The sequence below is a fragment of the Tiliqua scincoides genome, chromosome 4, assembly GCF_035046505.1.
Source record: "Tiliqua scincoides isolate rTilSci1 chromosome 4, rTilSci1.hap2, whole genome shotgun sequence".
NCBI classification, from domain to species: Eukaryota; Metazoa; Chordata; class Lepidosauria; order Squamata; family Scincidae; genus Tiliqua; species Tiliqua scincoides.
Window position 1 is genome coordinate 36,777,883 of NC_089824.1, and position 21,956 is coordinate 36,799,838.

At 42.4% G+C, this 21,956-nt stretch overlaps 1 protein-coding gene across 2 annotated transcripts in view; it reads left to right on the top strand.

The window, feature by feature from the left end:
• The window catches only part of JPH1 (junctophilin 1), an 87,733-nt gene that overhangs the window by 58,498 nt on the left and 7,279 nt on the right, over nt 1-21,956 (top strand). For both annotated transcript variants that reach the window (XM_066623978.1, XM_066623977.1), the window contains exons 3-4: nt 8,559-8,677; nt 19,589-20,211. In XM_066623978.1, the coding sequence (XP_066480075.1) occupies nt 8,559-8,677; nt 19,589-20,211 (742 nt within the window). The remainder of the gene's footprint in view (nt 1-8,558; nt 8,678-19,588; nt 20,212-21,956) is intronic.

Sequence of the window (21,956 nt, forward strand, 5' to 3'; positions counted from 1 at the left end):
TCACTGAGGATTGTGTTGCCACATGAAACGCTGGAGGCCGAAGAACTGCAACAGTCAGGCCAAGTGATATGGATCAATGTTGGGCTATGGGGGAAGACAGACATTTTGAAATGTGGTAGATCTCATTGGAATGCATACTTGCATTTGTTGTCAGTGCCCTGACTGTGTGTTCAGACCACTTCCACCATACTTCAGAATGCAAGCTGGTGGCACGCTGTGGAGGGTGGAATTTTCTGTTCCTCTGTGTGGCAGTAAGGGAACAACCAGATGGCGAACCACCATTTCAAAGATTAAGTTTTAGAAACATAAAATAACCAATGCAATCTGGTAACTTTTGCAAAACCAGACGAGTGATTCTTAGAAGAAATGGCATTGCTGTAGTGATATCTTGAGTTGTATGCCTAGAGTGATACAGATCTTTAATTTGCATCTAAAAGGTTTGTTCCAGGTACTCCTTTCTTAAAGATACGGGCAACCTAGTTTAACATACTCAAAATGATCTATTGGTTTTAGTATATTTTAATGTCAATGTTATTTTAAAACATTGAAAGCTGGAGAAGTTCTTTTTATAAGTGTGGTTATACTCAGAACAGTGATGACAAAAACAGCACATTCTTATTCCATCTGTCAGTACTTTCTGTACAAAGATGTGACGCACAAGAGTTCTGATAAATGTCCCAATGCGTAGGAGCTTGCACTTGCCAGAACGATGAACTATGCATGAGAGTACAGTGCTAATAATCCTATCTCTGGTGTTGCTAGGCTTCAAAATCAAGACCTGGTGTTGTACCTGCTACCATATTGTCCCAAAGTTTCACTCCCAGAATGGTCCCTCTGCCAAATGTTTGCTTGGAAATTAAGAAAGGGCAGGCTTAGTATAATGGAAGATTTGCCCTTCTTTTCCATCACCTAGCAAAGTAAACCAAAGCTTAAGGCAGTGGTTCCCAAACTGCGTGCTGTGGCTCCCTGGGGAGCCACAGAATCCTTGTAAAAACCAGCTACCCTAAACAATGTATAGGATTGTAGCCCTAATGGGGAGCTATGGCCAATGGCCCAGTAGGTCAAGGGACTCACCAGTCAAAAAAGTTTGGGAACCACTAGCTTCCTTTATTTATTTACTTACTACATTTGTATCCCTCCTTTCTTCCTGAAGGGATCCAAGGCGACTTACAGCAATAAATAAAAGAATACAAGAAACATAATCACAATTAAAAACACAATTAAAACAAGTTTAAAACACTTCACAAAAAAATCTTAAAATTAACAATCAGACATTAAAAAGAGTAAAAGAGCAACAGCAGCAATTTTATAAAAACCCCAAGCCTATAAACCAGATGTTAAAAAAGATGTTTAAAAGGCAAAGAACTCAACAGACTTGTCTAAAAGGAAATGTCCTCAGGCCTCGCTGGAAAGTTTCAAGAGAGGGAGCAGTTTGTAAATCAAGGAGGAGGGAATTCCATAGTGTTGTGCCACTACTGAGAAGGCCCTATTTCTTGCTGCCGCCCCTAACTCCCTGGGCGGTGGCACTTGTAAAAGGGCCTTCTCTGATGACCTAAGGGGACGAACCGAACCATATGGAAGTAGCTGGGTCTCTAAGGGCTTTAAAGGTCAAAACCAACACCTTGAATTGGACCCAGAAACGAATGGGCAGCCAGTGCAGTCACTGGACAAGTGGCCCGACAGAGTCAAACGGCCTACCTCCAGTAGGCATTCTGCACTAATTGCTGTTTCCATACCATCTTCAAGGGCAGCCCCACATAGAGCTCGTTACAATAATCTAACCTCGATGTCACCATGGTGTGGATCACCTTGGCCTGGTCTGCACAATCCAAGCACAGCCAGCGCACCAGCTGAAGCTGAGCAAAGCCCCCCCCCCCGCCCACAGCTGCCACCTGGGAATCCAAGAGCAGCTGTGAGTCCAGGCTGACCCCCAAACTGCAGACCTGATCCTTCAGGAGGAGTGCAACCCCATTCAGTGCAGGATGATACACCAGCATTTGCATCAAGAATATCCAAACCAGGAGAACTTCTGTCTTATCCTGATTTAATTTCAGCTTGTTAGCCCTCATCCAGATCCCCACCACCTCCAGACAGTGCTCCAAGACCCCAACCACCATCCTGGAATCTGGAGGAAAAGAGAGATAGAGCTGGGTGTTATCTCCATATTGATGGCACCCCATTCCAAACCCCCAGATGACCTCCCCCATTGGTTTCATGTAGGTGTTAAACAGCATGGGGGACAGAATTGAACCCTGTGGCACCCCGCACCTCAAGGGCTAGGGTGTCGAACAGGCATTAACATTTAAGGCATACATTCCCCTCAATGGAAAGAGATTTGAAACTTCTATGCCAGATTTAGAACAAACTGCAATTTGTTGTTCCCTGCTAACTTTGGTGTGTTCAAACCATAGCTTTTTAACAAGCTAGAATACTGCATCAGGATTGGATCTGAACCTGGCCATTGACTGTAACTTATACGCATAGCAAAACGCACATGTGTAAACTGGCTTTGTTGATCTATGTACAGGGTTTACTCAAAAGAAGGACTTCAACATGTTACAAAATTGAGTGAGGTTAAAGATAGGAAGTATTGGGCAAAAAAGGAGTAAACTAAAACAAACCTCAGATGCCAGTCTCTACTTCCTGAAAATGATAGGCTACGTGTCAGGAAGAATGAATGGGAGCCAAGTGATATGGGAGGTCATAACAGGAAAGACCGAATAGAGGGCAAGGAGCATGAAATGCAGGTTAGGGGTCAAATGAAGGAGCTTTTATATGCTGGCCTTGAAAGTTTCTTCTGCGATGAATTTGAAATGTAGTTTTTTTTTAGGAGGGGTTGGGAAGAATAATAGAAAAAGGCAAATGAAAAGAGAAATGAATGAAAACTTGGTGGATCATGACTCATCCAATCAAGTTCAGGTATTGTTCATCAGCCTGCTTGCACTTCTTTCCACCCCCCCTTTCCCATTTGGCTTAATTCCCTTTCTTTTAGATCAACGGTGCTCAATCTGTTGACCGCTACACACTGGGAATGTGTTCCCCGGCATGGTCAGCACTTTGAGTTCCAGAGCGTTGCATCTCTCTCTGTCCCTAGATCAGGATGATGTGACACTTTGGGCAGTCATGTCTTTGTGGAAATCTGGGTGCAGTGTCTGCTGGGGCATTGTACCATAGACATGACTGCTCAGAGCATTGCATCGTCCCAATCTCGGGACAGAGAGAGGCACGGCGCTCCAGAACAAGAAGTGCCGGTCATGGGAGGCAAGGATTCAGCTGAATACTAGATCTGGCCCTCCAACCAGGGTTTGCCTGGCTCTGTTTTAGATTCTTAATAAACTATTAATTTTTGTTCTTGCCCACCTAGTCCGTGTTCATGGGTAAATCAGCAGATTGTGTGTCTGATCACTCTTGATGCTGCTGCTATGGTTTTGACTTCTAATAAAAATACTCAAGATACAATGCTGTCCTTGGGGCTGGGGGTTTCCCAGACAGCCCCACTCTAATTCAGTGCACAGCCCTGGGATGCACTGGCCAGCAGATAGAAACTACCAAATTTTTCCCCATTCAGCTGCTAAGAACAGGAAAAGAAAGCAGGAGGGAAGCTTGAGAGCTAACCAGTAGGCACTACACCCTTGGTCAGTTGGCCTTCTTCCAGTATGATTGCGTACAGTAGGCCACTGTTAATAATTTTTGAGTTGCTTTGAAGATAAAATTGATCCCTCATAACATAAGCACCACTTTGTTTTTTTCCTGATGAGGTTCCCACCGCAACTGCTTGACTTTTCATTTGGGATTTTTTTCAGCTTGTTCAGTCTGAGGTTGCGGACAGGATTCACCTGCATCCTTGACTCTTTACTCATATAAAAGCTGCTGAGGAGGACTGATTGAGTGGCTAGGGAGGGTAATCAATTCTTTCTGCCTGAAATTGCAGTTGTCTGCCTTATTTTGAAGAAACCATCCCTGGAGTCCCTTCTGATATTGGTCAACCACTGTCCAGACTCCACCTTGCAATTTTGGGGCAAGGTGTTCGAGTATGTAATTGCAGTTCTCCTCCAGGAAACTTGATTATCTAGTTGAAATTGATGTCCTTGTTCAAGACTGAAACAGACTGTTGTCTTTGTGAGTGACTTGTGCTGGGACCTGGGCAGGAGGTGTGAGTTCAGAGTAGGCTCTGCTGACCTCACAGCAAATTCTGATACCTTTGAGCACAGTATCCTTCTGGATTGCCTTGCTGAGAGAGGATTCAAGGACACCATATTGTGGAGGCTCTGATCCTTCCATGAGCATAGCTTGCAGAAGGTGGTGTAGGGAGACTCCAGAGCCATGACCATTGGTCTGTGTTGTCCCACAGGGTTTGGTTTTGTCCCTCATTTCTTTTAACATCTACATGAAGTTGCTGAGGGAGTTTCTCTGCAGTTCTTGAGTCATCAATATGCAGATCATACCCTCTTTCATTTGAGTTCATGGAACACCTGAATTGGTGCCTAGAGGCAGTGATGGAATGGATGAGAGCAAACAGTCAATCTATTCTGAATGAGGTTGGCATTTCCTTTGAAGGACCAGATTTGCAACTGGGGAGCCTCTTGGACTCAACCCTGAATTTCAGTATTCATATGTTGGTTGTGGCCAGGAGTGCCTTTAGGGAGCATATGCTGGTGTGTCAACTGCATCCTTTCTTGGAACAAGCTGACATGGCTATGCTGACCCATGCACTGATGAAATCTAGGTTTGATTATTTTAACACACTCCACTTGGAACTGCCTTTTGGAGATGGTCTGGAAATAGAATGCAGTCTGGCATAGAATGCAGCTGCCATGCTTTTAACTAGGGCTAGGGATCAAACTGCTGATGATGACTTCTAAAGCCCTTAACAGTTTGGGGCCTGTGTACCTAAAGAACTGTCTCTCCCCATGTGAGCCTGCTTATCCTTTTTGATTACTGTGGATGGCCCTATTGCAGGCATAGTTGCCAGTGGATGTTTGGTTTATACTGGACCATGATGGTCTTTTCTGCTGCAGCATCTGGCCCATAGAATCAGAGACCTGGCAGAACAAAAATGTTTTAACCCCCTGTTAAAAAGCTTAGCAAGCCAACTGAAAGAACTGAAAGTTCAGCCAACTGAAAGTTCCGTAGAACGATTGGCTTTTCTGGCTTTCTGACAGGGTTAAAACGTCATTTTGCCACATTTTAAATTGTAGTCCTTTTCTTGAACTCTGACTTCGTGGGTTTTAGATTTAGTTTGCTGTTTTTCTCTTTTTGAGTGCTGTGTTTTGGAGTTGTATGCTGTTGACTTTTTTTAATTTCCTCCTGTTAGCCATTTGAAGCTGTCCACAAGAGTTGGAAAAAGTGGAATAAAAATATTTTAATAGAATAGCACACATGTGTCATGTGACTGACCAGACATGAATACACAATGAAGGGCCAAACCAGACATGTGACAAAGATGCATGAATGAATATTTTTCTTTAACATTTTTACAAATAGCAGCCTAGCAGTGAGGAATCCAGATCAGAACCATGGAGGGGAAGTAATGTGTTTTCCTGTGTTGTTTTAAAGGTTAAGAGACTCCAAAAGCTGCCCCACTAGGAAAAACTTGCTGCATCCTGATTAGGGGAAAGGCAGGCAGAACTGCTGTCTGTAAAACTTGGGTGCAAAGGTGTCAAACATAAGGCCCATGGGCAAGATACAGCCCTTGGAAGAACTTTATCTGGCCCACATGACAACTGGGCTCTCGCTGTGCTTCCCTTTCAGCAGTGCTGCTTCTGCAGAGAGAGGCAAGGAATGCTATGTGGGGGTAGATCAAGAAGGGTGAGAGAGGGAGATGCTGCTGAAAGCCCAGTTTTCTGTCATTTGCAGCTGAGTAGTTACTCCATGAGAACAAAATGCTTATTTCTGGCCATAATCTGCTTAATGATGTCACTTCTGGCCCTCAGCAGGCATCATGAATGTTGTTCAGCCTGCTGTATGAAATGAGTTTGACACCCCTGCTTTAGAGAGACAAAGATGAATTCATTCATTGCCTCTAGTATAGCTGTAAGTATCCCAGAGACTTAGAAGAACTTAGTGAAAAAAATGCTTTTGGAGATTGTTTGCTTTATACATATAGGAAATAAGGAGCTCTTGTATTTGCAGGCAGGGAAGAGAATCATCTTCTGTTTCAGAATGAAGGAGCACTATTGATGCTTTTGAGAGAGGGCTGTTTACACAAGTTTTGCATCTGTTAAGCTGTCTTCTGTTTAGGGAATTAAACAGTGAGGAAAAACATATGATAAGTTGTTTTAATTGTATTGGTTGAGAAGTATGTACTGAAATTAATGCAATGTAAATAGTAATTTTAAAAACATTTCCATTCGGGTACAATATTTGAAAAGTAATGGGAAAAATCCCCTGCAAATTCCATCTGTCTGTCTGGGCACACAAATGCATATACAGTGTATTGCTTTGTTTACGTATTCATATGGTCATCCATGCTTCTTAGTTAATAGTGTACCGTTGGGGAACATGCAGGTTATGAATACCGAAAGCTGTGACGTAAGTTTTTCTTTCTTTCTGACAGTTACCCCCATCTGCTTTGATACCAGTGCAGTATTTAAGCATTCCTACTCAGGTTTGTAGTTTGATACACTTGGCCCCTACCTCAATGTGAATGAGGTAACAAGACATAAACAAGGATAAATAAAGAACTCAGACTCTTATCCACCTTCTCTCTATGTTGCTTGCTCCTTCAGATGCATATGCAATCCTTTGCAGCCACCTCTTAACTTTATCCATAATGTTTAATATTCTGTGTATAAACTGATATATCAGCAGTTCCCAAACTGTGGGTCCAGGACCCAAGTTTTGTGTTTTGTGTTTTGTGAAACTGTCAGAGTAGATTAGGGTATGTGCATTGAGGACTAAACAAGCTGCTACTTGTGGGGGTGAAGCGCTGTTGTCTTGTCACCATTATAGCTGCACTCCTTGGCAGTTATAAATCAGGCGGCAGCCTCTAGGACCTCTAAAAAAAGTTTGAGAACCACTATGATGTAATTACATCAGCAAATGCCTTTTCCTGCACTCTCTTTGCATTGCTCTTCTTCTCTGGGGTCCCTGTAATGAATGGTATTTCCACTTGTTTCAATGTGCTGCTTGTCTTTTTTGGCATGGTGTTGAAGCTTATCTACTTGATTCATTGGAGAAGGCAATAATCCTCATGCTTTTGCATTTGCAAACATTATAACCTAACAAGGTGATGTTTATCTGGTGATGTGCCAGATTTCACATAACTGTCTAGTTGTACTAAGATTAAGAATAGCAAATAATGCTTCATAATGAGAGAAATGGGACATGTCTGCACCATTGTATCTCACTCAGTTTTGGAACACTGTCGTCTCACATCATTGCATACAAAGTGTATGATTTCTCCTCCTGAAGTACAGTTGCATCTTAGGAAAGCTGTAACTTGTATATTACTTTAGTACTGTGGGTTGATATGTGCTGATGGCAAAAATAATACTTAGACTCCTGTACTGTGGCTATGGCAAAATAAATGGAAAAATGGCTACAGCACTTAGAATCTTCTAGGATTTACATAAGCAAAATGTGTCAATCCTAATTTTTTTCTCCAGTGTACAATATTTGTAGTGCAAAGACCCTGTTCTCAAGCATCATTCATAAATGTTAGTTGATATGGCATTTACTTCCACCTTTTGCTGGTTTTCAAGGTTATTCAGTGTCACTAGGAATAATCAATATAAACTAAATACAAGTTGGAATTTTCCAGATAATTACAGACAATATATTTATTCAATTTTACATACAGTTGACCCACATCTTATGTGAGGGTTATGTTCCAGAGTCAGCATTTAAAGCTAAAACTGCATTTCCTTAAAATTGCATTGAAAGACGCTTACATCCAAAAAATATGTACTACCTCTTGTTGTTGTTTTTTAAGAGATGTGGGAACTGAGATTGAGGTATGGCAGGTGGAATTGCCTGCACAATTGAAACTGTTTTTCTCTGGTCTTTTTGTTTGTTTGTTGAAAGCCTATTAAGTGGGCCTTCAGTACCTGTGGACACAGCATCTGTAGATTCTATCATCTGTGGGTGCCTAGCCTCCGAAGGTATCCAGGATGCATCCAGAGGGTGGTCTGAAGCAAAGGGAGGCCTGCACCCCACTCCACGCACCTCAGAACACTTCCAGGACTCAACTGGAATTGAATACATGAACCAGGAGTGGCTTCTGGTTGCATCCTAGAGGCCTTCTGAGGAGGCAGGAAGGCCCATGGCATGGGCCTGGTTCAACCTCCGAAGTGCCCGGTGCGGCTCTAACATCATTGCAGTGCCTTGGCCTTGCCCCACCACATGGTCCAGTTCAGCAGATTTCAGTATCCACGGTGGGTCCTGAAATGGATTTCCCACAGATACTGAGGCCCACTATACTTGAATTTGTGTGAGTAGAGTGCACATAAAATGCAGGCAGACTGTGCTGTTCTATCCTGTAATCTCATTTTAGTAATTGAACTTTCAAGCAATAAATAAGGACATGTGTTCATAAACACTTTTTTTGCCCTGTACAGAACAGCACATGCAAGAGCTAAAGCTGATGCTGCAGATCAAGCTGCCCAGTCTGCCCGTCAGGAGTGTGAAATTGCTAGAGCAGTCGCCCGAGAACTTTCTCCAGGCTTCTACCAACCAGGTAATGCTTCGAATGTGCATTTCAAGTTGTGCAGGAATGGTGCCTTCTGTTACATCCAAAAGCATTTATAACTTGGGAGACAGCATGTAGTCACATTACTAAAGAATAGATGTTGCTTAGAAGGGTTTTGTATAATGCGTTCTTTATTGCAGTGCTAAGCTGGGAAACATTTCGCTATTAGATTAGGGTGACTTTTAAAGCTCATCTATGTACTGATGTTTAGTTCGGGATAACTGGGGATAAGCATGAGTGAATGTAGCTATATTTTGTAATTTTAATAGGCATTATGTTTTGCATATATACAAGCTGTCCATAGAGATAGTAAGCTTCCATAGCCACAGTAATAGAATATAGTTTATCCAACATAATCATCTCCTTATTATGGGGTGAGTGAAACAGCATGAGGTTGAGAGATAGTGGCTTGCCTAAGGCCAATGAGAGTTCATCTCTGACTTGAGATTTAAACTGGGTCCTTCTGGCTCATGCTGTTCATGATACTATACCAGCTCCCTGAAAGTACACCGGTCCCTTTTAATAAGTGAAGACAAATGTGCCTCTAGTACAGTATAGCAATGACTCTGTAAAGTCCTATATCTTAATACAATTATTTTTAACGACTGTACCACAACACGTCATTGGCCATGAATGGTCCGCAGGTGTGCTGAGGAGTTTAGCGCAAGGGTCATTTATTAGTAGGGCTAATGGGGGATGTGATTCCCCCCACTGGCATCGCAGTGTACCTTGTCCATTGCTCAAAAACCGATTGTTTGACCTGACAATTTTAGTACCACAGTATGTATGTTGGCAACCTTCAGTCTCGAAAGACTATGGTATCGCGCTCTGAATGGTGGTTCTGGAACAGCATCTAATGTGGCTGAAAAGGCCGATTCGGGAGTGACAATTCCTTCCACACCAGGAGCAAGTGCAGTCTGTCCTTGGTCTGTCTCCCTGGCTATGGGCCTTCCTTCTTTACCTCTTTGCCTCAGTCTGTTGGCCAAGTGTCTCTTCAAACTGGGAAAGGCCATGCTCCACATCAGTGCTGTGAAATAAAAAAATTGCTGACCTAATAGATAGATCTTGTTGTACTTCCAATTTTTAACATAAAAACAATTTGTTCATGTTTTTTCTACTAGACTCACCCATACCCTTACTTCTGTAATAATTCACACATTTTAATTAGTTACAGTGTAGAGCAGGGGTGTCCCACTCATTTTATATAGTGGACTAAATAGTATTTGTTGCACCTGCTGAGGGCCGGAAGTGGCATCATTAAGCAGGAGGTGATATCATTAAGCAGATGGAGTCCAGAAGTGAGCACTTTACTCTCATATAGAAACTTATTATGGGGTGTGTGCCCATGGCGGTGCTCCTATGCCATGTGCTCCTATGCCATGGCTCCTATGCCATGTGCTCCTATGGCGGTGTGCCCCAAGGATCTGTCCTGGGACCGGTGCTTTTCAACCTCTTCATAAATGACCTGGAGACAGGGTTGAGCAGTGAAGTGGCTAAGTTTGCAGATGACACCAAACTTTTCCGAGTGGTGAAGACCAGAAGTGATTGTGAGGCGCTCCAGAAGGATCTCTCCAGACTGGCAGAATGGGCAGCAAAATGGCAGATGCGCTTCAATGTCAGTAAGTGTAAAGTCATGCACATTGGGGCAAAAAATCAAAACTTTAGATATAGGCTGATGGGTTCTGAGCTGTCTGTGACAGATCAGGAGAGAGATCTTGGGGTGGTGGTGGACAGGTCGATGAAAGTGTCGACCCAATGTGCGGCGGCAGTGAAGAAGGCCAATTCTATGCTTGGGATCATTAGGAAGGGTATTGAGAACAAAACGGTTAGTATTATAATGCCGTTGTACAAATCGATGGTAAGGCCACACCTGGAGTATTGTGTCCAGTTCTGGTCGCCGCATCTCAAAAAAGACATAGTGGAAATGGAAAAGGTGCAAAAGAGAGCGACTAAGATGATTACGGGGCTGGGGCACCTTCCTTATGAGGAAAGGCTACGGCGTTTGGGCCTCTTCAGCCTAGAAAAGAGACGCTTGAGGGGGGACATGATTGAGACATACAAAATTATGCAGGGGATGGACAGAGTGGATAGGGAGATGCTCTTTACACTCTCACATAATACCAGAACCAGGGGACATCCACTAAAATTGAGTGTTGGGCGGGTTAGGATAGACAAGAGAAAATATTTCTTTACTCAGCGCGTGGTCGGTCTGTGGAACTCCTTGCCACAGGATGTGGTGCTGGCGTCTAGCCTAGACGCCTTTAAAAGGGGATTGGACGAGTTTCTGGAGGAAAAATCCATTATGGGGTACAAGCCATGATGTGTATGCGCAACCTCCTGATTTTAGGAATGGGTTAAGTCAGAATGCCAGATGTAGGGGAGAGCACCAGGATGAGGTCTCTTGTTATCTGGTGTGCTCCCTGGGGCATTTGGTGGGCCGCTGTGAGATACAGGAAGCTGGACTAGATGGGCCTATGGCCTGATCCAGTGGGGCTGTTCTTATGTTCTTATGTTCTTATGTTCTTATGTTCTTATTAGCTGCAAATGATTGAAAAGAAAATGTGCAAATTTGGTCTTATTTTCAAGATATGAGAGTCCAATTATCATGTGGGCTTTACTTTCAGCAGCAGTGCCTCTGCCTAGGCATCCCAAGTCATCAGCTAAGGAGTGAAGTGACACTTTGGTAGAAGTGGCACTGCTGAAAGGACAGCTGCATGATAATTGGCCCCTCCTAGCACTTCAGCAATGTCTCTATCTCTCATCTCTCTTGGACTGCTGCTTACAATGTAGTACTCCTTGCCTTCTGAGGCCTTCTTCTGTCTCTACCTCCCAGAGCCTTTGCAGAAGCAGCACTGCTGAAAGGGCAGCTCTGAGAGAGCCCAGTTATAACTGGGTGGAGAAAGAGGTTCTGGGGTCACATTCAGTCCACAGATGTACAGTTTGGCTCTCCTACTGTAGAATATACCTGAGCTCTACTGCATAATGAATAGATTTGTAACCACAACTAGTTATGGCTTAACATGCTTTTCAAACAGAGCACTGTTTCACAAAGCTATTCTGGATTTATTTTGAAACTAGCTCAGAGCTCTTATCTGTTGCAAGTTATTTTTCATGTCCCAAACCAATTATCTTGTAGCAAGTCCAATGATTGCTGTTTGCTGTTATAGGAAAGCAGAATTTCTTTCATATCCTCATGTCGGTTCTGGGCCTTCAGATACCCTGTCTCTATAATAGTTGTTTATTGTTTAATGTTTGTTTTTATTTATATTTATAAACGTTATAAATGTTTTTGTTTTTGTTTTTAACATTCCCTATTAGGGAAGCTTGCACATACAGCCAGCTTGACCTGGAATCATCTACATTATTCTAGGTGGGGGGGCATTGGGCTTTATGGGTGGGTAGAGTTGCCCTGGAGCCTAAATCACAACTCAGGAGACCTCATCTGTAGCCACAGAAGCACAAAGAGATGAAATCCCTGGTTCTAGCCTTAAAAGCTCCACATGCTCCCTACTTGTTGCCTGTCATTGCATCAAATTGCCCTGAAAGCAAGTATTGGGGGAAGATGTAATTTTAACAATTTGTGAGTTAAATCCTTGAGACACAAGATTTGAGTTGTGCAGTGGTAGGAATGCATTGAGTTCTAGCATTAAACCTACCATAAATTGTTAGTACAAGTGCACACAGCCTTTTGCTCCTGGTGCCTCATTTCCCTTTAACAGCCACTGCCAAATGAATATTGATTTTTTTTTTTGCAAGACATATTTGATAACGCATTCCTAAATGTTGTGTTTCCCCCATAAAAAAAGTAATGGCCGAATTAGACAAGTTGTTAAAACAAAGCATCTTCCAGTTAGTGGCTTAATTCTACTTTGAAATAGCACCTATGCAGAGTTTCAGTCCAGATCAGGACTGTGACTCAAGCATTGAGCTATTTAATCTGTCGTCTCTGTGTCATTTTTCTGTGAAAAATCTTCTCCAAAGCTGCCGTGGGCCCCTAAAGTTGCAACAGTGCATGTAGGATTTTTTTCAAGAACTACATCTTCAAACCTCATAATGCATTATTATTGCTATTTTCGATAAAGAATGAGATGGCTGCACATGCTCATTTTTCCTTGTTACAGTCCTTGGAAATGGCTGGGAGCCAAGAACAGGAGGAATTAGATGCTTTTGCATGAGAGCACGTTCAGCATCTTTATTCTAAATCTGTATTTATAGCTGTCATAAATATTTGTTCTAAGTTGTAGCCTTGCTTTCAAACTATGTCAGTGAAAAGGGTTCTTGTGTAACATTTGCTGAGATATTACATTCATCTGTTTTAAGGACATCATGTTGTTTGTATCAGCCAGAATTTTTCTTGCTTGATGAAATTATTCTTTCTGTGCTATGTGGTGCTTGGCTAAGTGATGAGACAGAACTAGCACACAGTCCTGTTGCTCTCACATTCTGTTAGTATTTTCAGCTTACAAAAATGACTCAGTTTTGAGTTGCCAGTTATTCTTGCTAAATGCCTGTTCCATTCGCCAATTTATAAGTTTTTAAGTTTCTCCGGTATGGGGTGAAAGACTACTTAAAAGATGTTTTGTGCAAGATTCAAGTTCCTTAAAGCTGATTGAAAATTATTTGACCTACAAAATAACAACTTGGGTTATCTCACATTTGCAGAAGGAGCTGTAGTGTTTGGGCAGCCTGCTTCTCAGACCACTTCATCATAAATGAGAAATTTTGGGAATTTTAATAGCCACACATTTTAGTTTTCATGAATTATTTCATTTTCTACTATATATTCTAATAGTCTGGTAAATAAAAAAATGCACTAACTGATCATAATTTGAATACAAAGGTGCCCAGTGTGTGTGTTTGTCCCAAATTCATTCTTCTAATATGAAGCTTTGAAAGAGATGTGAACAAGTTTGTTGTCCTCCACAGTGCTTTATGTCCTGCTAGTTTATCTTCATGATGGAAAGTTGCCACAGTTTGCCACTGTTGAACTCATGATCATGTCCCACCGAATCAATGGCAATTTAGTTCTCTTTGCAGCCTTTTGTTTGGGAAGTTTACCAAAAATCTATATTATGTGCGATAACATTCTGTGTGAGTTTTCATTCTGTTCATAATTTTAAAGATTCTGCCAATATACCAAAAACAGCAATATAGTTCTAGTTTGCCAGTAATGCCTTCAATCCACTTTTCACCATAGTATATTATTTATTTATTTAAAAAAATGTGTATCCTGCCTTTCTGCCGATGGTCTCTGAGATGGCTTACATACAAAATTAAAACAGAGTAATACAAGGAGCTGCCTGCATTCTTTTCAGCAGCCTCGGGTGGAAGGGCTGAATGCTGTATGTAAGAAATGGACATTTTGATGGGAAAAATGCAAATGTATTGATAGAAGTTAATGGCAGCTAGTTTGTCCTATCCCTGGTGACTGCCCTTGGGGAGGCTACTTCTGCCCAGGCTAGAGGGAGTGACTGCAAAACTAGTGTAATCTTTACAGTTTTTATGGGATGCTTCCTGCTGTTGTTGCAGTGTCAACCTAGAAAGAAACCTCTCCAAGAATGCATTCCGCACTTCTTGTGTGTACATCTGTATGCATGTATTTTTAGTATAGTTCAAAGTGAGTGGCACAGGCACTAGTAGTGCATTTCATGTACAGAAGCAGTATGCCATTGAACACTGGTTGTAGGAAAGCAGAAGTGAAAGAGAGCTCTTGTCTTTATGCCCTGTGTGCTTTCTGGAGGCATCTGACTACGATTGTGGAAAACAGGATGCTAGACTAGATCTTCCTTTCCTCTCATGTGGGGGGAGGTGTGACTTGTTCTCATAATGCAAAGACAGAACAACTGCTTCCTTTGCAATTTGGTAATGGTCTGGTTCAGTGCTTCCCAAACTTTTTAGTACCACGTCCCACTTCTTAAAACGACAATTGCAACCTACTGGACAAAAAAATATGTAATTTTTTTAAATTAATAATAATTGGGGTCCTGTGCTCCCAAGGCTGCTAGATATTGTGTGTAGATATTTGCTGGACCCTCCCTAGAAATGGAGTTCAAGGATTGTTCTCCAAACCTTACAGTCATTCCAGGGTACATAAGAATAGCCCCGCTGTATCAGGCCATAGGCCCATCTAGTCCAGCTTCCTGTATCTCACAATGGCCCACCAGATGACCCAGGGAGCACAAGAGAACTCATCCTGGTGCCCTCCCTTGCATCTGGCCTTCTGACATAACCCATTTCTAAAATCAGGAGGCTGCACATACACATCATGGCTTGTAACCCATGATGGACTTTTCTTCCAGAAAGGGAGGGCGTCAGGATGCAGGTCTCTTGTTATCTGGTGTGCTCCCTAGGGCATTTGGTGGGCCGCTGTGAGATACAGGAAGCTGAACTAGATGGACCTATGGCCTGATCCAGTGGGGCTGTTCTTATGTCCAATCCCCTTTTAAAGGCATCTAGGCCAGATGCCATTACCGTATCCTGTGGCAAGGAGTTCCACAGACTGACTGAGTAACGCTGAGTAAATAAATATTTCCCAACACTCAATTTTAGTGGATATCCCCTGGTTCTGGTGTTGTATGAGAGGAAAAAAGCATCACTCTATCCTTCCCATGCATAATTTTGTATGTCTCAAAATTTTGTATGTCTCAAGAAGACTGAACTTCCAGGCCAGGCAGAAGGCTGAAATTGGGTTCATAAGTGGTCTATGGCATGCCAAATACTAGAGAAAGATGGAAAATGTGACATTTTAATTTGGGGGTATGAAGATTACCTCACACCACAGTTTAGCATTCCAGATAACGATATTCTTCTGCAAACCAGGCAAGGATGCTTACAAAGTTGTTTTTTTTAATTTACTGTTTCAAAAACTTTTTGTGACCCACCAAAAATCACCTTGTGACCCACTCTCTGTTCCAACTCACTGTTTGGGAAACATTGGTCCAGTGTGCAACGCTATGCTGCATAGATTCTAACTTCAGCTGCAAAACTAGGAATGTGATATTTTGAAAATATGTCAAGCATGAAAGCCAGCTATTCCCACCGGACAGGCACAGTATACCATTGGAGCAGATGGTGGTTCCCATAAGTCCATGTTGCCAGCCAGCAGACCTGTGGATTGACAGAGTGTTTCACTCAGTTTCAAGTCCACCAATGCTGGAGCCATCACCATTCTGCCATTATTTTTCTTGAGAGCAATACCCACCTTCCCTAGCATACCAGTCCATAGATGTATGTGTCCCATGGAAGTAAGCAGTTGTTTGTTGGGTGAGCATCTTCATGGTTGTTGTCTTTCTGGGCCGGAGATTACTCTGAATCATCAGGACTAGGGATGCATTCTACAGTAGTCCTTTCTAAATTATGCACATAGTTAGATTGGGCTAGATTGTTAGGAACCTAAGAATCAGACAGCAGTAAATTGTAGCAAGTATTGTTTAAGCAAAGTAAAACACTGTATATTAAACTGTCACATAAATACTTAGCAAAAGATTGAAATAGAAAGTTCAATTAAAGTGCGACTTGCATCAGATAGTAATGTTGATGGGGGAAAACCCAAAGAGACGCAGAAAATGACAGTTGGAATTCCGCAGCTCCTGGGATCCACTCCTGAAGGTCACATAATTACTTACCTGGTGCCTCTGGAGGCCTCTTCTGTGTCACGCTGTCCTATTCTGTTTGCCTTCACGGGCCTCAGAATGGCTTGCAAAAACCTCCAGAAGCTGCTTCTGGCCACACCAGAAGTTGACTTGAAAAACTAGGAGTAGCTTCCGGAGGCTTCTACAGGCCATTCTCGGGCCCGCGAACCCCAACAGAGTGGGTCTTCGGCCCAGTGCAACCTAGGAAAGGCCTCCAGAAACTCCAGGTAAGTAATTGTGGTGAGTCTCCACAGGCACCTATGTGGACCCTTCTATCCAGGGATGGTTAAATCTGCAGATATGGGATCAGTGAAGGGTCCACTGTAGTTATCTGCATTGTTGCCTTCATCTTCTTTCATTTTTTTCTTGTTATGCAAAATCCTAATTATCATTTTCCCCTTTTTTTAAAGGTGGTCTGTTCATGCGTTCGCTTTGGGCCTTGAGTTACTCCTTCCCATACACTGAGCATGCTGCACTTGAAACAGAACCTCAGTTCCACAGTTTTTTTTTTCCCCAGCACCAGGGAATTATTAGAACCGTATAGCTAGGGATGTTTGGACGTTCCATTCCTCCTTCATGAGCATGTGGAATGCAGTGGTGGGCAGTGGGTAAGGAATTGTGCACACTCTTGCTTTTAATTGCATAGTGGCAGAACCCTTGGACAGCATCCTCCAAAACAACCTACAGTTTTCCTGGTAACTATTTACATAGGAGAGATAAGTAATCAGTGGTTGCAGACAGGTAAGGGTTGCACAATCTAGCTCCAAATGGAAAGCTTAGAAAGAAATAGAAAGGAAGAAACTTGATCGAAAGTAATGCTGTGAAACAAACTTGGAGGTGATAGGAGTCAGCAAATTAGATGAGAGACGTGATCCTACACCCATTGAAGTGAACTGCCAAACCCTGCAGGCTCAGCCCATGTATTTGAAATGTGATACAGCAGCAAAAGTGCTAATGCTATTTTAGGCTGTGTATGCAAAGGCAGGACGTCATGGAGAAGCAAAGTAATCGTCCCTTCTTTGCATAGGCACTGAATTGGGCACTGGACATTTCAGTACTGGAAAGATGTAGACAAGCTGAAGGGAATGCCAGTAAATAGTAATGGTGGAAGGTAGCTTTTTGTTTGTTTGTTTTTAATTATGGAAGCTGTTCGTGAAAACTGATACTGCATCTTGCTTTCGCTGTATGTTATAAGGATTGTTGCAATTGGTGAAGAATTTTAAAGCACTAAATACAGGTCCAGCCTTGTTATACATGGATTTTTTTATACATGGATTTGTCTCAACTTGAATGGCCACTGCAAATGAGAAGGGGTGTGCTGATCCCTGGAGAAGGGGAAAAATACATCCCTTTAAAATCACAATTTAAAAAAGCTACTTTTCTTACTGTTGTAGAGAGACAGTCATGCAAGCCAATACAGGTATAACCTAATCATCCATAGATTTTTTTCTCTCTCAATGCAATGAGAAGCGCCCTTTAAATTAAAAGAAAACAGAGAGAGAGAGAGGGAGAGGGCAACATGCTGACAATCCATCAATCATACTCTCTTCAGGCAGCTTCAGCCCAAGACCAGTCTCTTCCCCCTGAGCAAAAGTGAAAGAAAGATACTTTGCATTGGTGAAGGGAGGGGAAGGGAAGGGAGTGAAGCCTTTCAAAGCACCTTGAGAGAGACTGCTTGTTGGACTCTTAATGACTCTATCTTAGTATTACAAAGGTCAGCAAGGGTGTTCTTAAATCACCTGAGCAAAGAAACTTTGTTTTTTAGATTGATTTGCTATAGTTCGTTTTTTTTGCCATCCACATGAGTTCTTGGAATGGAACCCTCAAGAATAATGAGACTCAATCTGTATTCGGAAAAATTCGGTGACAATGTTGCCCTCACCACTTCTTTGAAGGCCTCACTTGATGTAACATTCAGTATGAAAGGATTCACTTTTTGAAATGATATGGAAAGATATCAGTATTGGTTTTCACATCACCTTTCTGGGATGAAACTGTGGAACCAGAGAGAAACTAGGTTCTAATTCACTGATTTTGCTTCAGAATACAGTTTCTGATATACGGTTTTCATTTGTGTGTACTGCCAAACACAAAGTGGTGAAACTGTGGGTTTAAAATCTCTGTGAATACAGGTAGTTTACCTCTTACCTGGACATCCAAAATCTGAACAATTCTGAAATCCACACATTTTTGTTGAAGACTAACTTTCTGGAGTGTGAACACTATGAGGTCTTGTGCTCATTCCCATGTACAGTGTAGGTGCACACTGTAAGTTCAGGCTGTAAAGGAAACAATGAAAAGAGCACAGGGAAGCATTTCTCATTAGATTTATGCAATTACTGTACAGTGGTGCCTCGCATAACGAAATTAATCCGTTCCGCGAGTCCTTTCGTTATGTGAGTTTTTCGTTTTGCGAAGCGCGTTTTCCCATAGGAATGCATTGAAATTTAATTAATGCGTTCCTATGGGCAAGAAAAGTCAGAACAAAGTCAAATTTGGTTTACAAAGTGTTTATTAAGTGCTCTTTAAAGGCATACATACTGTACAGAGGATTTCAAAAACGGGGGGGGGGATGCTGAGTGGGGAGCTTGAAGGCTGTAATCCTGTGCAAACTTTCCTGGGAGCAAGCACAATGGGACTTACTTACATAAAGATCCTCCCCTTACTAGGGTGGGCGGGATCATAAACTGACATGAAGATCCGCCCCTTACTAGGGTGAACGGGATCATAAACTGACATGAAGATCCGCCCCTTACTAGGGTGAACGGGATCATAAACTGGCATGAAGATCCCCCCCTTAAGTCAAACCAAAACAAACAAACAAAAAATTCATCTTGTGAAGCACGGGTCATAAAAATTCATTGTGCGAGTTACCAAACTTCGCAAAACGCTTTCGTTCTGCGAGTTTTTCGCTGTGCAGGGCATTCATTATGCGAGGTACCACTGTATTCCAAAATCCAGACAAATCTGAAATTAGACACCTTCCTGTCCCAAGCAGTCTGGATAAGGGGTACTCATACTGTATTGGTAAAAACTTACTAAGTTTTACCTGAATGATGTACTTAAATAAAAGCACGTGTGAAGCAAATCTGCTGTAATTTTCTGTTTTAAGACAAAATTAAAATTGTAAAAATGATGAATCCAGAAACAAACTATCCCACAATTAGAAAACAAAGCAAAATCTACAAGAGCATTAGATTAGAAATATGATCAACTTCGTTTCAGTAATTTTATTTCAAGTTTTCCTTTGAACTGTTGTTCATTACAGGTCCTGATTATGTCAAACAACGATTTCAAGAGAGTGTGGAAGTTAAGGAAAACCCTGAAGACAAAGCTCAGGAAAAACCACTTTCACCAAAAGAATCTCCTCACTTTTATCGAAAAGGCACAACACCTCCAGGGACCCCAGAAAAGAGCCCAAGGCATAGTCCGATCCCCTCTGCTGCACCTTCCCCTGAAAAACAAGTGAAAAAGCAAAACTCCATCTCAGAGGTCAGACTTGTTCAAGAAAAAAAGAGTTCAGCCAGTGAAAATGTTACACCAGTGGTCAACAAGCCTCTTCATTCAAAAGTACCTGCAACGGTAAAGCACCAGCCAAAGTTTTCACCCCGCAACAATCCTAGCAGCACAGAGAATGGAGAGCTGCATGAGCATTACCATGGCTACTATGTGAAAACAAATCCAACAATGTATCCCTACGAGGTTGCGGAAGAAGAGGGTCATGACAACCCATCATCTTCAGCACTTGCACTAGTAGCGCAGAAGGGAACCCCCATCAAACCTGCGATTCAATTAGATGCCAAAGAATCTTTAAAGAAATCTGAATTTGCTGCACCAAAGAATCCAGCTAATAACGACTTTTATTCTTCAGTAGAAAGAGAAGTCAATTCGGTAGGTACTGTAGATTGAAAGCTCAAAGACGTAACATAATTCCTGAAAGAATCTTTTCATTTGGGTGAGCTTGCTGGCTATTGTATGGATTCAACAAATGCATGTTTGCAGGGTGTGCATTACACCACACTAGCCTGGAAGCTAGGATTGACTGCACTTACCCAAGGGGTATACATTTAGTAGGAATATAGGATTGGCAGTATGTAATGGGTGAGGAGGTGCTTATTTCAGAATGAGATGAGTCCAGACACTCCTTTTTTACTCCCATTGTAGTATTTGATTTGCTCCTTGGAACTGTAAAAGCACCTTAAAGTAAATTCAGGAGGGTAGCATTTCACATAAACAGGGCTTTAGGGCTCACAAAAATTTAAACGCACAGATCACAGCAGCAGATATTCAGAAGCATCAGAAAAAAGGAATAAAAGTATTTCGCACTTAATTTGTGCACTTCATAGTTTTCCTAGCAGCTATAGCTTCTATATAGGAAGATGCAGAGGTGTAACTAGGATGGCGCCTGAGGGGCACCTGCCCCAGGCACTATGCCAAGAGGGGGTGCAGAAATGCTAGCAGCACCACCTCCAGGCAAAGCTCAGAAGTGACTGCCTTGCACCGCTTATGGTTCTCCCGGACTAGGGGGCTCTCGCTGTGGCGACTTCACGCTCCGTACGCTCACTGTGATGACTTCACACCCTGTGGCAACTTCCATGGGGGAGCCTTCACAGGAGAAGGAAAATGGGGGGAAAGCCACCAGCACCACCTCTGGGAAGAACCCAGAAATGATGTTGCTGCCCTGGATGCTGGGGCTTCTGGTTACACCTCTGGGTAGATGCATGCACAGTATGACGTGAAAAATATTCACAACTCTTTCATAGTGTCTGCAAGTGGTAAATGAACCCATTACATTTTTTTGGTACAATGACAGCCTGCGTACGAGACAGGAGCAGTAGCAGTTTGGGATAATGGTCATGTACATAAATTGATCAATACTGTAGTTACTAAAGTGTCCAGAAAGTTGAAGAGTCTTCTGCCATTTGAAGTACAGTAACTGTCTTGGCACCATTGTTGTATGAAGTGTTACTAACAGTGCAATCTCATACAGGTTTACTCAGAATTTAAGTCCCATTATATTCAGTGGCATTTACTCTCAGAAAATGTATATAGGATTGCAGCCTAAGGAATATAGGTAAAATTTTACTATTTCAAACCAGGTGTCAAAGATGAAATACTATGGTATATAAGCTTCCAACATATATAAGCTTCCAGATAGAGCAGGGGTGTCCAAACTTTTTGGCAGGAGGGCCACATCCTCTCTCTGACACTGTGTCGGGGGCCAGGGAAAAAAATTAATTTATATTTCAAATTTGAATAAATTTACGTAAATGAATATATTAGAGATGAAACTTGTATGAATAAATGAAGGTTTTGCAATAGTTTAAGGGCTATAAAAGGCCTTGCACAAAGCAAGGCCGGCCTTTCCTTCACTGTCACTGCTGCATCACAACATGAAACAGCAACCAGTGGAGGGTGCCCTTGTCCCACAGCTCACGCGAGAGGTTGAACAGTCACCCTCAAGCTGAGATTAGTCACGTTGGGCCAACATGGGCTCCAGCAAGTCTCTGGAGGGCCAGAGGCTCATTGAAGACTGGGGGCTCCCTGAGGGACCGGATTGGAAGTCCCCGAGGGCCGCAAGTGGCCCCCGGGCCATGGTTTGGGCATCACTGATCTAGAGCAGTGTTCCCAAACTT